At 36.7% G+C, this 15,237-nt stretch overlaps 3 protein-coding genes across 8 annotated transcripts; 1 reads left to right on the forward strand and 2 right to left on the reverse strand.

The window, feature by feature from the left end:
- The first annotated feature begins 1,778 nt into the window (after positions 1-1,778).
- On the forward strand, positions 1,779-3,913 carry LOC108983471 (pectinesterase QRT1-like). Its single transcript, XM_018955117.2, has 5 exons — positions 1,779-2,077; positions 2,668-2,863; positions 3,006-3,209; positions 3,362-3,597; positions 3,698-3,913. The coding sequence occupies exons 1-5, from the start codon at positions 1,779-1,781 to the stop codon at positions 3,843-3,845; spliced, it is 1,083 nt and encodes a 360-aa protein (XP_018810662.2). The 3' UTR covers positions 3,846-3,913.
- Positions 3,914-4,432: 519 nt separating this feature from the next.
- LOC108985179 lies at positions 4,433-10,281 on the reverse strand. 2 transcript variants are annotated; one of them, XM_018957376.2, is made up of 7 exons: positions 10,090-10,270; positions 8,924-9,419; positions 7,739-7,815; positions 7,540-7,662; positions 6,016-6,840; positions 5,376-5,595; positions 4,433-5,294 (listed from the first exon to the last, which is right to left on the reverse strand). In XM_018957376.2, the coding sequence occupies exons 2-7, from the start codon at positions 9,216-9,218 to the stop codon at positions 4,789-4,791; spliced, it is 2,046 nt and encodes a 681-aa protein (XP_018812921.1). In that variant the 5' UTR covers positions 9,219-9,419; positions 10,090-10,270; the 3' UTR covers positions 4,433-4,788. The 2 variants fall into 2 exon arrangements, with proteins under 2 accessions (XP_018812921.1, XP_018812918.1); XM_018957373.2 differs by having other exon boundaries at positions 8,924-10,281.
- Positions 10,282-11,146: 865 nt separating this feature from the next.
- On the reverse strand, positions 11,147-14,576 carry LOC108985191. Of its 5 annotated transcripts, none has more exons than XM_018957400.2 (5): positions 14,247-14,576; positions 13,589-13,784; positions 12,799-13,515; positions 11,811-12,006; positions 11,147-11,598 (listed from the first exon to the last, which is right to left on the reverse strand). In XM_018957400.2, exons 1-4 carry the CDS (start codon positions 14,399-14,401, stop codon positions 11,815-11,817), a joined length of 1,260 nt encoding a protein of 419 aa, XP_018812945.1. In that variant the 5' UTR covers positions 14,402-14,576; the 3' UTR covers positions 11,147-11,598; positions 11,811-11,814. The 5 variants fall into 5 exon arrangements, with proteins under 5 accessions (XP_018812945.1, XP_018812957.1, XP_018812950.1 ...); XM_018957412.2 differs by having other exon boundaries at positions 11,147-11,528; positions 14,247-14,559; XM_018957405.2 differs by having other exon boundaries at positions 11,147-11,544; positions 14,247-14,559.
- Between the last annotated feature and the right edge of the window lie 661 nt (positions 14,577-15,237).

Raw genomic sequence — 15,237 nt, forward strand, 5'->3', positions numbered from 1 at the left:
TTGTGAAATATATTGTGAAAATATGTTGATGTAGCATTTTATGTATTGAGTAATTCTATATATAACTGTAAATTATACAACCGTCACTTAATCACTTTAAAAAAAAATATAATTTATTATTAAAAAATTAATTTTTTTTATATGAATTTTATTTTTTATTTTATTTTTTTAAAAATAATTACGCGACAATTATATAATTTATGAATATAGCTTCTCTTCTGAGTAGTATGGTATACAATATATATATATATATATATATATTTTTTTTTTTCGAATAGTTTAGTAGGACAAGTACTTCATGGTCTCTTACACAGTTACACTACACACAAAAAAAAAAAAAAAAAGTACCTCATGCTAATTGTGAAGAAAATACGATGCCATGTTTTCACAAAGACGAATAATGTAGATGGGATCTAAAGGGGTAGAGTGGAATCCCAGCCAGATTGGCCGGAAATTAATTAGGATTGTAATTGGGATTCAAAAGATGGATTAGAAGAGTTTTTTTGTTTTTTTCAGAATAATTAATTATGCGATAAATTAAGATCAATGTTTGACGGCAATTAAGGAATATTCAATGGGGATGAACTAATTAAAAAGGGCGCGCATTTAAACTTGTTTCTTAGTACAACATAATATGCTTGAGGTTGAAATAAGGACGTTGGACGTTATTATAATTTCCAGTTCGACTTTTAGGATTAAGGTCGGATTGACTTTTGAAACTCATATATGTCAAAAAACAAAATGGACTTGAGCTAGATTTTTGTGAAATTGAAACAAGTCATTTTTCCTACCGAAGATGTGTGTCGTGTTTGGAGAGAGAGAGAGAGAGAGATGGGAAATGTTTATATATATATACACACACACATCCTGTTTGGATGATGGGAAATGTTTATTAATTTTCTACATGATGTGCAAATTAATCAGATTAATAGGGTACTGGTCATGTGGTCTAAAATGGACAGGTTTTAAAAAGAAAGTGGGCACCTCAACTTGCGCGTGAACTGTCCGAGAAACACTCTAATTAATTTCAAGTTTTGCACCCAAGAGCCAAAAAAACCAACTCTCAACGCTCATGGAAAGACTGTGTTGAGTGTTCCAATATACTATATATCACGTTTTAAAATGTGATGGGCCTTTCTTTTTCAGTTTCATCAGCTAATAGATCAAGCATAACCGCTCTTTTGATCACTTCCCAGTTCTTTTGATCACTATCCCAGTTCTAATCTTTTATAAAAACTAATAAAGCGATAAAAACCATCTTTCTGCGTGATCTGAAAGCCAAAGGAACTCTCCCTTAATTATCTTCTTAATAATGGGATAAAGCCACCTTTGAATCGAAATACAATCATAGAGTCTCTTTGAATTCTTTCTAGTATAAACTTCTCGCATGAGCACCATCTTTCCACTTCTCCTTCTACAATAACCGCAGCACTTGTTTTATAGTTTTTGCATACAGTACGTAGAATGATATATGCTTGATGTTCTGAGACTTGGGAATCTCATTAATCTTAAGGATATTGCAAGAGACGCTCCCACATTTATTGTTCACGCCTACTCTTTCACACCCCTCCAACTCCGAAGCTTGTAACTCTCAAATTCGGAGAAGCCCGCAGGGAAAATAACAATATTTGGATAGTGAAGAAGATGGTATTTTCTGGTGGAATTGCTTGTGTTCTGGTTTTTTCTCTTCTTTCGGGTGGTGGAGCACTTTAAGCACTTTGACATTGCAGAATCAGAGATATCCAGGAACAATAATACTAAAGCTGAGTGCAAAGCCCATGGGGCTGTCTGTTTTTAGTTCTTTTGTCGTTGTCTTCTTGGTGGTTTTGGTCGATATTCAAGCGGGTTTTGTCGAAGGTGACGTGTATGGCAAGAATTATATTAGTTGGGAAGATCTGAAGGTAGATGAGCATGAGGCAGGATTGAACACTAGAGATGCTACATATGAACAAAGTCGGATTATCATGGTCGACAAGAATGGTGGGGGAGATTCTCTGACGGTTCAGGGAGCAGTCGATATGGTTCCAGAGCATAATACCCAAAGAGTGAAAATCTTTATTCACCCAGGAATATACAGGTAATACAGAATTGTTTTGACAGTTTAAGATGCAGAATCAGCGTGTACTGTCTGTCACTGCAATGTGGAACTTCTCTATAGGCCATTATTCGGTGATTTCGTTAAAAATTATTAGAATCGGAAGAAGATTTTTGTTTTATCTCGTTTCTCAGTCAGTTTCATCTCAAGCATTCGTTAGTTTCTGTTCCATGCTTCAAGAGAACCGCCAAAATTCGATTTTGAGTTCTGCACTTTTTTAGGGTAATAGTTTGTGTTGTTCATGGGGTTGAGTAGAAAAAAGTAGTGGCTACGTGGGTGCTAGTAGTTATAAGCGGATTTCTCTCTCTCTCTCTCTCTCTCTCTCTCTCTCTCTCTCTCTCTCTCTCTAAACTAGCTTATTATTTTGGCCTTTGGATTCCAAAATCTACATGACCGATGGAAATTTTGCATCTAAAAGTGCTGCAAATCTTGTGTTTTGAGTAACATTCAATAGACAAATGGTATAATGAACTTAAAGCGTATGGTTTGTTATTTGAATTTTTATTTTCATGCTAAATTTACAATTTAATGGGAATCAGGACATGTTACATATTGTTTGTATCTTTCTGCAGAGAGAAGGTCTTCGTGCCAAGTTCCAAGCCATATATTTCATTCATTGGTGACCAGAATCGAACGTCCGATACCATAATTACTTGGAACAATAAAGCATCCGATAAAGATCGCAACGGAGTTCAACTCGGAACCTATAGATCGGCTTCTGTAGCTATAGAATCCGATTACTTCTGCGCTACAGGAATCACTTTTGAGGTGACAGCAAATTATCTTGTACAAAGTCACAACAGGGGATAAACAGACATATTATATTATGCATGCATGCATTTTGCTTTATTTCTGTTTACAGCAATCAAGTTACTCATTTATGTGTAATGATCTCATGAGGTAACCGCAGAACACAGTAATTGCTGTGCCAGGAGGATATGGAATGCAAGCAGTAGCACTCAGAATAGCTGGTGATAAAGCAGTGTTCTACAGAGTCAGGATTTTGGGGACGCAGGACACTCTCTTGGATGACACTGGATCACACTACTTCTACCAGTGTCATATTCAAGGAAGTGTAGACTTCATATTTGGAACGTCGAGGTCACTCTATCAGGTAAAATTGCTCAGCATCATGATTTTGTGCAGAGAACCCATGTTTAAGCTGTAAGAACTAAACCAATCTAGGAAAAGATCATTACTTTTTCTGGCCAACTCTTGGGTGTTTCCTTTATGATTCTAATAGCTGAAATGGGTTTCTGGAAACAGGAATGCGTCATTGAATCAATAGCTAAGAATTGGGGGGCAATTGCAGCTCATCACAGGGATTCACCTAATGAAAATACTGGGTTCTCTTTTGTAAACTGCAACATCACTGGAACTGGCAGCATTCTTTTGGGAAGAGCTTGGGGAAACTATTCGAGAGCAGTCTACTCATATTGCAATATAGATGATATCGTAACTTCCTCAGGATGGAGTGACTGGAAACACCCATCCAGGCAGAAGTATACTCTTAAGTGACTAAATAATTATCTTTCTGGAATACCAATTTTCCTTGTAGATATTACAGAGATCTGACTCTGAAACTGAATTTCGAATATGCAGGACGGTGGTGTTTGGGGAATACCAGTGCAGGGGCAGAGGAGCAGATACGAGAGGTCGTGTATCATGGTCCAAGTCTTTCAGTTATGAGGAAGTTCAGCCTTTCCTAGACAAGAAATTCATAAGTGGAGAACAATGGCTTAGACTTTAGTGCTTGATTCTCTCACATAGCTTGTTCATTTCTTTATCATTTCTCTATCATATATTCATCCTCCTATATCACGGATTCTTCATTTCCTAGAGGCTAAAAACAGCGAAAGGTACAGCAGTTTTGATTTTTCTCTTATTTTTCCCTTTGTTTTCTGTTATAAAGGTAGAAACAACGGGATAATCAACATTGTGTATGCTAAAACTGTATCTATTCTTCACGTTGTGATATCAATATGTATCATTTAATCTAACTTACTAGTTGCTTGGTGTTACTGCAAGATTATGGGAATAGATACGGAATCCATGGTTATTATGTGTGCACACGTACGTAGAGTAATGTTATATACAATCGTGGAGTGCGTTTGTATTATACAATCGCTTTAAAAAAAAGTGAGATTCACTATTAAGAAATTATTATTTTTTCATATAAATATCGTATTTATTTTTTATTTTTTAAATAATTACACAACGCTTACGCATTCATGACTATATATTTATATGTGCGTGTCGACGCAGAAAAGAGAACAGAGAGAATGTTTCCAGCGCGAGTCAAATAAAGGTTTAAGCAGACCAAAAGGAGACAGAACAAAAGAAACAAAAAAGTAATTTCGACTTTATGGCAGTCTTCAAATTTGTTGGTACAAGGTACAAGAAGCACATAAGTGAATCAATCTGATTCATTTTGGAGTGCTTCTAAGGGAAGGAGTTAATATTCTAAAAAGTAAAAACACTCGAGAGAATCCGACAACCACCATAAAATTCTAAGCCTTAAACCTGTACACCTACAAAGGCTACAGAGTCAAGTCCGAATGCAATGAGCTTCCCCCACACCCGTGTAACTATTTACAAGCATCCAAACAACCGACCCAAGCAGTCAAAACTAACCAAGTATACGGTCATCATCCACCATCATAAATTAAGGCACATAGCTCCTATTGAACATCTTATGCGGCCAGTTCCATTAGTTCTGCTTTACAATTCTGTCCAGAAGTCTCAAAATCCTGGGTGTCATCACCATTCTCACTATCATTGTCACGTTTGTCATCGTTGTCATTACCTTGCGCATCATCTACATTATTACAACTGCCTTTCATCCCAACACCATCAACCCCAGTTCCTTTGTCATTTAATGATGATGACTTCTTATCAATGACCCTTTCCATATCTTCAGGAAGGCCATCAGAGTTGATAACTGCAGTTAATTCGAGCTTTTCATCTTCACCAATGTTAAATTTAGCACTGCTAGGAACTTCGGCACATGACACGGAAAAATCAGATTTGACATCCTTGATAATGTTTGAGGATGGAGAAAGCTTATTTTCCAAGCCAATAGTTGCAGATAAGGCGGAGATTATGTCAGGCTTTCCCTGTATATCAACCCACTGGTCCCCCATCCAATCTTTGGATTTTCTTAGATCCTTTTTGTGTACATTCAATACTATGCTCTCACCTAACCACCAAATAAGTTCTCTTATAAAAGTGAAAGGAAGTGAAAAATAAGAAAAAACTAAATAAAATTTAATAAGCATACCGGGAAAGTAAATTTGCATAGTACCATCACCAGAGTTATCCAAGCCAGTAACTACTCCTTCCCACCAGCCATCACTCCACCATGCATCAACTGCAGTCCCAACCTCGAGAGCACTGTCTAGTTGTTCCTTAGGAGGAGGAGCTGGCCTAATTGTAGAGCGACCCGGATGCCTCATGCCAAGTTTATCGGGCATAGCCATTTTAAAAGCAGGGATCCATTCCTACAAATTAGAGAACATCTTAACTGCCTTTCCAGTCAGGAATTCTGGCTTCAAGAGAAAATTAGGAGCTGCACATGGCTCGTGTCATTAAAGTATAGGAGAGATAAATTAAGTTTGTTAGAGCTGTCTACACTAGATTGCAATCCATTATTGGTCATTCCTATTTTCTTTAGAAGCGCTTGCGCCCGCACGTAAACAAATGTAGCCATGAGGGGTTAATCAAAAGATGTGGCCCACACACACACACACACACACACACAAATGTAGCCATGGGGGGTTAATCAGAATTGTAGCTAAAAATGATGTGGCCTACCTAAAGTAGGCATTCAGGCTGGTATTCTGCAAAACTATAAACGCTATGACTTCAACTTACATTAATTATCAATCATAAGGAAAACATCCTAGAGAGGGATCACATACCTCAAGATTGCCACATCCATCTTCATCCTGCACATCATCATATCGCACTTTCATCTGTTTTCGTGACACCTGCAAGACCGTACACCTGAACCAGCAGCCTCGGATGCCGCTATCTTGACAGAGCAGCTCTATCTTTCCATCAACCTTAAATAGTGGAGGATACCAAGGGTGACAATCGATGTGCTTCAGGGAAAGCAATCTCCTGCTGGCTGACAAACCATAGTCTAAGTTCTCATAAGGGTCATATGTTATCATCTGGTGAACTCTAACAGAATTTCTGACTCCCGAATGATCTGCTGCAAACCTTTGACATGCCCTACCACTTCTTGTCCTCTTTACTCCTAGCTTTACATTCTCACCCGAGCTTAACTGTTCAGCTTCTTCCCCAGCCAGACCATGGCATATAAACTCGGGCCTTGAGAAGGCATCAGGACCCAAACAAGAGAGAATTGGCTGATCAAAGTAGCCACGCAGCTTGCTGAGGTCAAAGGGTTTCACTCTGTTGCTTCTGAACTGCCTATAACACAAATGAATTCTGGCTAATAACGGATGAGGAAAAGATGCTAAGCATTTTTCATAATGTTCACGAGTTAAGACCGTGGCAGGACCATCAATACACTCTGCACTTATGACTTGTACATATGGAGTTATGAAAACTTCTTTTGGGTGAGGATTTCGTATGGGAATTATCCCTTTGACTTCCTGATTGTGGTGAAACCACCTTACTTTCACCTTTTTCTGACCCCTCTTGTCTTCATACATATCTTCTAAATAAGCAACGTAGTGATTTTCTCCTTTAGCCATGACAAAGATGAAGGATTGAATCTGAATATCAGGAAAGACGAGAAACTATTAGAGGAAGCAAAGACCGGAAATAAAACAACGACAAAAAGCAACATCCAACCGACATCATTCTTAGTGAGGAACATACGTCCCAGTAAAAGCATACGAGGAAAGAGATTTTTTCTTTATAGGTAATCAGAAGGTTTGTTCATAATATAATGGGCATTTCCAAGTACATGAGATGTATACGTGAGTAATAATACCTAACTAGGATTTACAACTGAGAAAAAGAGATACATCAATAGGAAACTAGCATCTCTACTGCAGGATGGTGACTTACTATCAAATTTATTTTATTGCTGCATGTTCTTGCTCTATTTTTATTCTACTAAATCTACAAATTGAAAATGCAAGTTGCTAAAATTTAATCCTTAACACCTTGTGCTCTCAAAATTTCAACCACCCTACCTGTTTGGGTGCAGCCTAATGGTAAAAAAGGTGGGCTTGGGATGAGCTATAGACTCGGACATGTTGAATTCAATTTCACACTAGGAGCTCCCTTAAATTACCTGATACGCTGTTTTAGTGGGTAGAATTGTCTATCCAAGGCTTACTACTCAGGGTTGGGTCCAAGGGGCCCCTGGCTTGGTGAGGATACACGTAAAAAATAAATTAAAAAAAAAAAACATTTCAAACTCTCCACACCTTGTGTTCCCTTTTAATTAAATGGTAGATGTTTACCGCTATTGTAGTCCCATTCCTGCAAAATGCTGGGTAATGCTTGAGCTGTTTACCACATTTCCATGCAACACCTGACCAGACAATGTCTGGATGGTGTCCCTTGAAACTCCTTGCAATATGGACCTGATATACAGCTTTCAGATTACAATTGAAAGCATTTATAAACACCAACTTAGATACATAACAGTGAAAAATATACCCTATCATCTGGTACTTGGGTCAGTGGAGTGGCCACTCCATCCATTGCAGAGTGTATTGGGTCATGTTTTGGTGATTCTGGCAAAGAAAATGCCATAGAAAATGTAAGTATTCAAGAGAAAAAAATATTTGATTATTCATAAAAATAACTCTAACTAGAAAATGTAACTAATAAATTGAAGGCAAACACACTATCTACATTAGCAAGAGGTATAAAAATCATAAAACCACCTTATAATTCTTTTTTTGATAGGTAGAAAGATATTTTATTAATTCTGAAATACATATAGCCTAAATACATAGGAAGTATAAAAGAGAATACACCTAGTTAGGACTTCTATATTGAAAATAGAACATAGAATATCTCCAGAAATGAATCAAGTGCTCATAATGTTCTAGCTTGATTGAAATTTCACGAGCATTCCTGTCACAAAGTATGTCCAACCACAATTTGTTGCCTTGCCAGAACTACCAAGTCCAAGTTACACATATGCTGACCAATACATTACTCTTGATTTCTTCCTCATTAAAAGCATGTACAAATTCATGCACCATGCAATGCAATTTCATAATACAGATGGAAAATAACCATAAACTTCCAAACATCAGATTTCTCATTATTTTTTTATAAGTAGGATTTCTTGTGTTAATTAAGTTCAATGACATTAGCATATATATAGTACGTTGAGAGAGAGAGATCCTGCAACCTTCTTTAAAACTAGATTATAACTACTAGACTTTAACGAACTTCAACCTTCACAATGGCTCAACTGCTCAAGCAGTTGCACTGACAGAATGTGGTGAGAAAAGATGATCACATGAATGGATGACTCAAGCAAGATAAATGCAATCATATCCCTCTAAAAAGGAGCAAATAATAATTGCAATACCTATCAAGAAAACTTTGACAAGTATGGAGGAACAAGGCCACAAAGTTACAGGCGTGGACTCATAAAACACAAGGCATAGAAGACAGAAAAAGAAAAGAAGTGACTCATGAAGGACCATACACAAAATCAAAATTTGTATCACGTTTTGTCAACACATACTCATCGTATAGTCTACAAAATCTTATCATTCTAATATAATCAGCGCCATTGATACAAAATTTTATAATTACCCCATGTAGACATAAAGTTGCAAGAATGAATGAGAAACCCAAATATCAAATGGGGGCAAAACATACCTGATCGTTCTCCATGTAAATGCTGCTTAGATAGCATAGACGTAAGCCAGTCTACAACCTCTCTTCTCGATCGCCACTTATAACCACCATGGATGGAATTTTCCTTCCCATAAGCCTCCAAGAACTCCTCGGCAACAACATAAAACATGTGCCTGACACTTCTCTCGGTTCCCACAACTGCAAGGATAGATTCCCCATAGGAATCCTTCAAGAAATAGTGAACCACACGATTACCACGCTCCTGTGATACAAATTGCTCTTTCCACTCCACAAAACAGTGACTAGTTCCAGTCATTTTGAGAGAAAGCAGCAGAAGGAGCTAACAGTAATATGGGACACCAAAACCGACTCGAAATTCAAATTACATATCTGAAGAGCTCAAGGCTTCAAACTCAACTGACTACGCTGCCTAACAACCAGCAACCAAAAAAATCTTCTGGGACGTCTACAATCTTTCCATTGTATATATCCTTATTGTGATTAACTCATGTTCTATCTGCCAAATAGCAAAGAAATACTGGGTATATCGTCAAACTGACCAGGATTCTAAAAATCCCAAAATTTATAAATTAAAAAGCAGATCGAAGAACACCAGGTACAAAGCTGAAGATGGCCCCAATTAAATGGGACTTGGTTCAATAAATCAAAGCCAACTGATTTAATTGCCTTCAACACCCTGGCAGACTACAACCATTTAGAAAGGTTCTACCATTTAATCAAAGCACAAAGTCCAAGCGATATTTACTCTAATCTGAACCGCCACACAGGCGGACTCTAACAAACCAAAAGTTAGTATTTAGAAAAAATTGACCATAACCCAAAAAAGACAAGGGCCTTGAAGGTTTACAAGCAGATCAGAAACATCAAAGCCAGAAAATTGGGTCAGGGCTTAAAAGCCGTACAGAGGTGCAAAGATGTTCTTCGGCGGCTGTTTCCAAGAGAGTAATCAAAAAATGAAACCGGCATCTCAATTTAGACGAAAAGACTGCACTTCAGCACAATAAAGAGGGACCGCTCAAGGTCTAATGCTTGGAAAGAGCCAGAGAAAGTGATGTTGAAAGTTTCGAGAGAGAGGTGGGTACAAAAGTTCTTATGCCAGTTGTTTTGGGTACAAGGGAGAGCGGAGAAAGAGAAGGAATAACGGAGGAGAAGCAGAAGAAGGATACCTTAAAAAGGGCTTGGACATGGAAAGTGTGAGAACTGCAGAGCCTTGGAAAGGTGCATCACATTCAGCTGAACCGATGTTGTGAGAGGGGAACAGGGGAGTGGTAGACGAAGAATAGGTAAACAATTTGTTAGCTCGGAGAGGGAGAGAGAAAGTCAGAGAGAGAGAGAGAAGAAATAAGGGTAAACAATTTGTAAAATGATTATATTTTGTCTTCCCGTTTTGGGGCCATACGATTATGTGGCAGCATCCACAGAGAAGGCTGAGTCCATTTTGAGTCCATGGCCCATCTAAACAGTAAATATGTTGCCTACTTTCTTTTTCTTTTCTTTTTTCCTTGTAGTCATTTAAATAAATTTTGGATATTATGTTTCTTTATCCTTTTTCTTTCTCCTCTTCCAAGACACAATTTACTATTTAATTAAAATAAAAAAAAATTATATACATACAACTGTTTTCACGATAACTTATATAATAATATTTTAAATAAATAATATTTATAACATCCTTTTTAAAAATACATTCAATTCAAAATATAATTATATAAATTATTGTACAATAAATTATATATATATAATTCCTCTTTGAATATTTCTTTGTTATTTAGAGATGTTTAAAATTCCTAATTTGTTTTCGTAACTTCTCTTAACTCATCTCATATTATCTAATCATTATAATTTTTCTAAATTTTCATACAAAATAAAATAAACAATTCAAATTTTTTAAATACCAAAACAAAAATAATATTAAAAAATATATATTTTAATAATATTTTATTCAACTTTTAATTTTAATCTCAACTCATCTCATCTGTAAAAACAAACGAGAAGCTTCACCTCACCTTTTAAAAATGTAAACGTTCTACTATTCATTTTACGTTATATTTTTAAAAATATGCATAAAAACAAACTTATACCTCTTTGGGATGTCTAATGCACTTTCATTTCAGTAGAATTACTAAACTTTATTTAGTTCATATGAGTCTATAAAAATTTAATCCTAAAAAAAAAAAGGAATTATTTAATGTGTTTTATAAAATACAAACACAATTGCGCGCAACATCATAGTGTTCCAAGAATTAATGGGATGATAAAGAGTGTGTCCCCAACAACAAGCGATGTGCTGGTCCCCATTGCTGGCTAACGACAGCTACTTGCCAGTAATGCATTTCCCCTTTACTTAAAATTTAAAATTCCTTACCACCTATTTTAAATAACCCACATTGAAATTGTCTACATATAAAAAGGTGGACTTGGGAGGCAATCATTTTCAATAACCCATATTTAGTCATGTTCATTGACATGCACTAGTTGAGTTCAATATCCCATTGTGGATCTCCAAATACTTCTCTTTTGGATCATTCATTCAATCTGCTTTCGACATTCATCAGCCATGCATTATTCGACTCAAGACTTTGTAGATCAATCTTCAACGACAGGCCTTGGAGAAAAATTCTCTGTATAAGTGAGTCAATTTAAGCATCTGTTCTCTCTTTTCTGTACAGCTGAGACTTATCAAGTACCAAAACCAAGTATATATTAATAAGCAAAATATGAACACAGATGCGCAGAATCGATCCTGAGAATATAAGGACATTCTTAATTCTCATTCCCAAGAAAATGGCCATAACAACTTGATCAAAAAGTATATTGGCAAAATTTCTGCTTTTGCATTGACTTGGAAAAAGAGCACACGGAAGATTGTTGGCCAATTGAATTGTACCTCTTTAAGTGCCAACATTCGGTGCTGGCATTGACACAGGTGCTCCACGCGAGTATCTCCACTGACCACAGGCAGAGCATTTCTCCAGCTCCACACTGTTTTCCAATGTACAAAACTTACAGGGCCATATTTTGTACTTGATATGAATATCTTTAGGCCTTTGCGTGCTACAAAGCTCACATATTGGAGCCAATGGCTGCAGCAATAAACCATCGTTCAGATGCAAAAAAATCAGAGATTTATAATAAGAGGGCGGTCCAGGTAAAGAACAATTTTTGCTGCTTACATACATAATTAGATAGTGTAATTGGACCTTCAAAAAAAAAGATAAAAGTGGGGGCACACGATACTGAGAAAAGCAGCAGAAGCTCAAGCAAGCCTTAATCATCTAACCACTGACCAACCGCTTGCACCATATTTTAACAATCACTTGATTGCTTTTTGTTTGCATATAATTATTACGAAAGGTGGTTAGGCTTGACAATAGAAAGGACCTTTCAGTTCTGCGAGGGAATCACAGGGGAAAAAAGAAATCCTGTTGTAACTACAGTCCACATACAACATGCATGAATCCAGACGTTTCAACTGGTTGTTGAAACCAAAATAAGTTTCCTTTCTCTTCAATGCAAATAATATCTATGTTGTCAACTCTTTTTACTGGAATATATTTAAATCTTGTTTGTATGCACAAGTCAAAACAATGTAAACATAAAACCTGCACTTATGAGGGTAGGTTAGATTCTATAACCAGAAAATAATTGGCATATCCAGTTCCTAGTAAACTTGTTCAACATAGAATGAACAAGACAAATCCTTCACCTACAAATCTGGCTGCACCAAACAAATTAACCTAACAAAAATATATATATATATAAAAAAAAAAAAGGAACATTCAATGAGCATGCATATTATCCTAAAGGACACGTCTAAAAAAACTATTTCCATAAATTTGGGAATAAATGGAAGATGTTATGCATTAAAAACTTACAGGATTCAACAAAGTGCATGTTCCACACTCCCACATAAGAGGTTCCTCTGGATTCAGTGTTCTATCAGGTATTGTATCATGACTATGCCCGGGCTCAGAAGAGGGATTGGGTAAATCCATAAAATCAGATTCTTGCCGATGAGTAGACTGAGAAAATGAAGTGTTATCTGATTTGCAAATTCTTTTTTGAGATATATTTTCATGGTGAAGCATGGAACAAGGGGTTGAAGCATCCAAATTGGATTCCAAATGATCATTGGAAGATTGATAAAACAAACTTCGATCTGATTCCTGACTTCTTTTCCGGGAGATTGCATCCACAGAATGTGCACTCTTACCACCCTCTAGCCTTGAGCTTCCCCCCATTTGCTCCATATTTACAAGGTTCTGCAAAATATCAGAGCTACTTTCTTCATCCCCAGAAGCTTCGCAAGACTGAGAACCACACCAGATGTCATCCTGTAATCTTCTCTCTGCAGCCATTGCGGCAGCTTGTATTGGACTAAGTGCAACCATAATAGTGCTATCACCACCAAGACGTTTGGGTCCAGATGGCAGAAGAGATCCCAAACGTGCTCTCTTTTCTGCAGCCTCTAATGCAGTTTTCTTGAGAGATGATAGGGGAGGCTGACGGGAGAAACCACCCAAACGCCTCCCAGGAAGATCAAAGCCTTCCCCCGTGCCTGTTATTCCCTTGGCCATCAGCTCCTCGCATTCCTGTATGTAAAGGAATCTTGCATGATGTATTGAATATGAAAAAGCGGCAAACTTTTTTACACATTAAAAATACCTTTCTAAGTTCATCCCAAAGCCTGTAGAAACTGGCATTGTGCGGGCCATGGGCGTTATGGCAAAGCTCATGAAGCATTGTATCAAGAACTTGATCAAAGGGGAAGAAATTACAATCTCTGTTAGGCCTCCGAAGCCTCAGCTTCACATGCACCCCGCCTCCCACATTCAACCCCAGAAGAGACGGATTGTTTGGACTGCCATTTTGATTATTTATAATTATCATTCAATACGAAATACAAAACATTATAAACTTACACGAAAATAAAAATTTACCCACCTCATGCGATAGCCAAGAGATCGCACAAAACGCGATTGAACATCGATGGAAATACTAGGATTTAAGGGGAAGATTGAAATGAAATATAGAAGATCAATGAATACTCGTTTGAGCCCAGTCGGCTTTAGGAAATTCAGATCAAGCACGATTAAGTACTAGCAATATCCTTGTTTAGGACAAAATGATGGCCAATAATTCACTCGTTTGAGCCCAATCGTCTTCAGCAGACTCATAACATTGAAAAAAAAGGCAATCACCTTTGAAATCTAAAATAAATGGGGTTCAAACAAATATTTTAAACATTCGATTTTTCATTTCTTATCAGTCTTCCTCTCTTGAACCTAACGGAAAAGAGGAGTCGAAAAGAGGAACAGGTTACCAGAATTCGGAAAGAATTTTAACCCTCCATTTGTGTCTACGCATAATGGGTTGGACCTGCTTCGCTATCCTCTCTAGAATCTTCCTCGCTTCGTCTTCTCCAGGCTTTTTCAGGGCTTTGATTTCCCACACCTTGTTAAGATCGTCCAAATTCATCGCAGCCGAATCCAGATTCCAAAGCCTCAAAAACCCTTGAAGTTGAAGCAGACGAGGAAACCCTGGAAGTTCTTAACAGTGAAGAATGACATTCGTTTGCACGGATGAAGCTTTAGCTGAGAGGTCGTCAAAGTTCTCTGGCGCCGTGGGAATTCCAAATGGGATGGGGACGGGGGATTTTCATTTGAAGAGGGGAACGTGGGAAAAAGCTTTTGGTTTTTTCGCACGTGCGACGTTGGCGGGATTTGAGTTGGGACGTTTTATTACAGGAAAGACTAGGGGTGTAATCAGTCCAGTCCGGTCTGGTCCGGTTTTGGATAAAATTTAGGATCGAATTGGTATGTACCGGTTTTGTATTTTTCAAAACCGATTATGCACCGGTTATCCTCCTAAACCGGTACTTTCGGTTTTACCGGTTTCCGGTCTGATCTGGTCCGGTTTTCCGATTTTTTTAAAATGTAAATTTCACAATTTGTCATTAAAAATTTGTTTATAAAAAAAAAATTTGATTTAAAAAAAATTGTTTTATACTTTTATTAATATATTAGACTATATAATAGTATTAATATTAGACTATTGGTATAGTTATAAGTTATATATTAGAATTAGTTATAAACTTTTAGTGATTTAGTATTAACATGTTATGTAATAATTTATAAATTATAGTAAGAAATTATTTCATATATGAATATATATGTTATATATAAAATTTCACATAAAAATTTATAATTATACATTATATATAAAACTTATATATATTAATATTTAATATATAAAAAATATTTTGTATAAAACTTATATATATAAATATATATATATATATATTTTTTAATCAA

The sequence above is a fragment of the Juglans regia genome, chromosome 2, assembly GCF_001411555.2.
Source record: "Juglans regia cultivar Chandler chromosome 2, Walnut 2.0, whole genome shotgun sequence".
Lineage (NCBI taxonomy): Eukaryota > Viridiplantae > Streptophyta > Magnoliopsida > Fagales > Juglandaceae > Juglans > Juglans regia.

Coding starts and splice junctions, on each gene's coding strand:
- LOC108983471 (XM_018955117.2), top strand. CDS start 1,779: ATGGGGCTGTCTGTTTTTAGTTCTTTTGTCGTTGTCTTCTTGGTGGTT. Junction 2,078..2,667: donor ATTCACCCAGGAATATACAG/GTAATACAGAAT, acceptor ATCTTTCTGCAG/AGAGAAGGTCTTCGTGCCAA. Junction 3,598..3,697: donor AAACACCCATCCAGGCAGAA/GTATACTCTTAA, acceptor TCGAATATGCAG/GACGGTGGTGTTTGGGGAAT.
- LOC108985179 (XM_018957373.2), bottom strand. CDS start 9,218: ATGACTGGAACTAGTCACTGTTTTGTGGAGTGGAAAGAGCAATTTGTA. Junction 7,663..7,738: donor CCCAAGTACCAGATGATAGG/GTATATTTTTCA, acceptor GCTGTATATCAG/GTCCATATTGCAAGGAGTTT. Junction 5,295..5,375: donor TATGCAAATTTACTTTCCCG/GTATGCTTATTA, acceptor TTTGGTGGTTAG/GTGAGAGCATAGTATTGAAT.
- LOC108985191 (XM_018957400.2), bottom strand. CDS start 14,401: ATGAATTTGGACGATCTTAACAAGGTGTGGGAAATCAAAGCCCTGAAA. Junction 13,785..14,246: donor AAAATTCTTTCCGAATTCTG/GTAACCTGTTCC, acceptor TCAAAATGGCAG/TCCAAACAATCCGTCTCTTC. Junction 13,516..13,588: donor TTTGGGATGAACTTAGAAAG/GTATTTTTAATG, acceptor CTTTACATACAG/GAATGCGAGGAGCTGATGGC.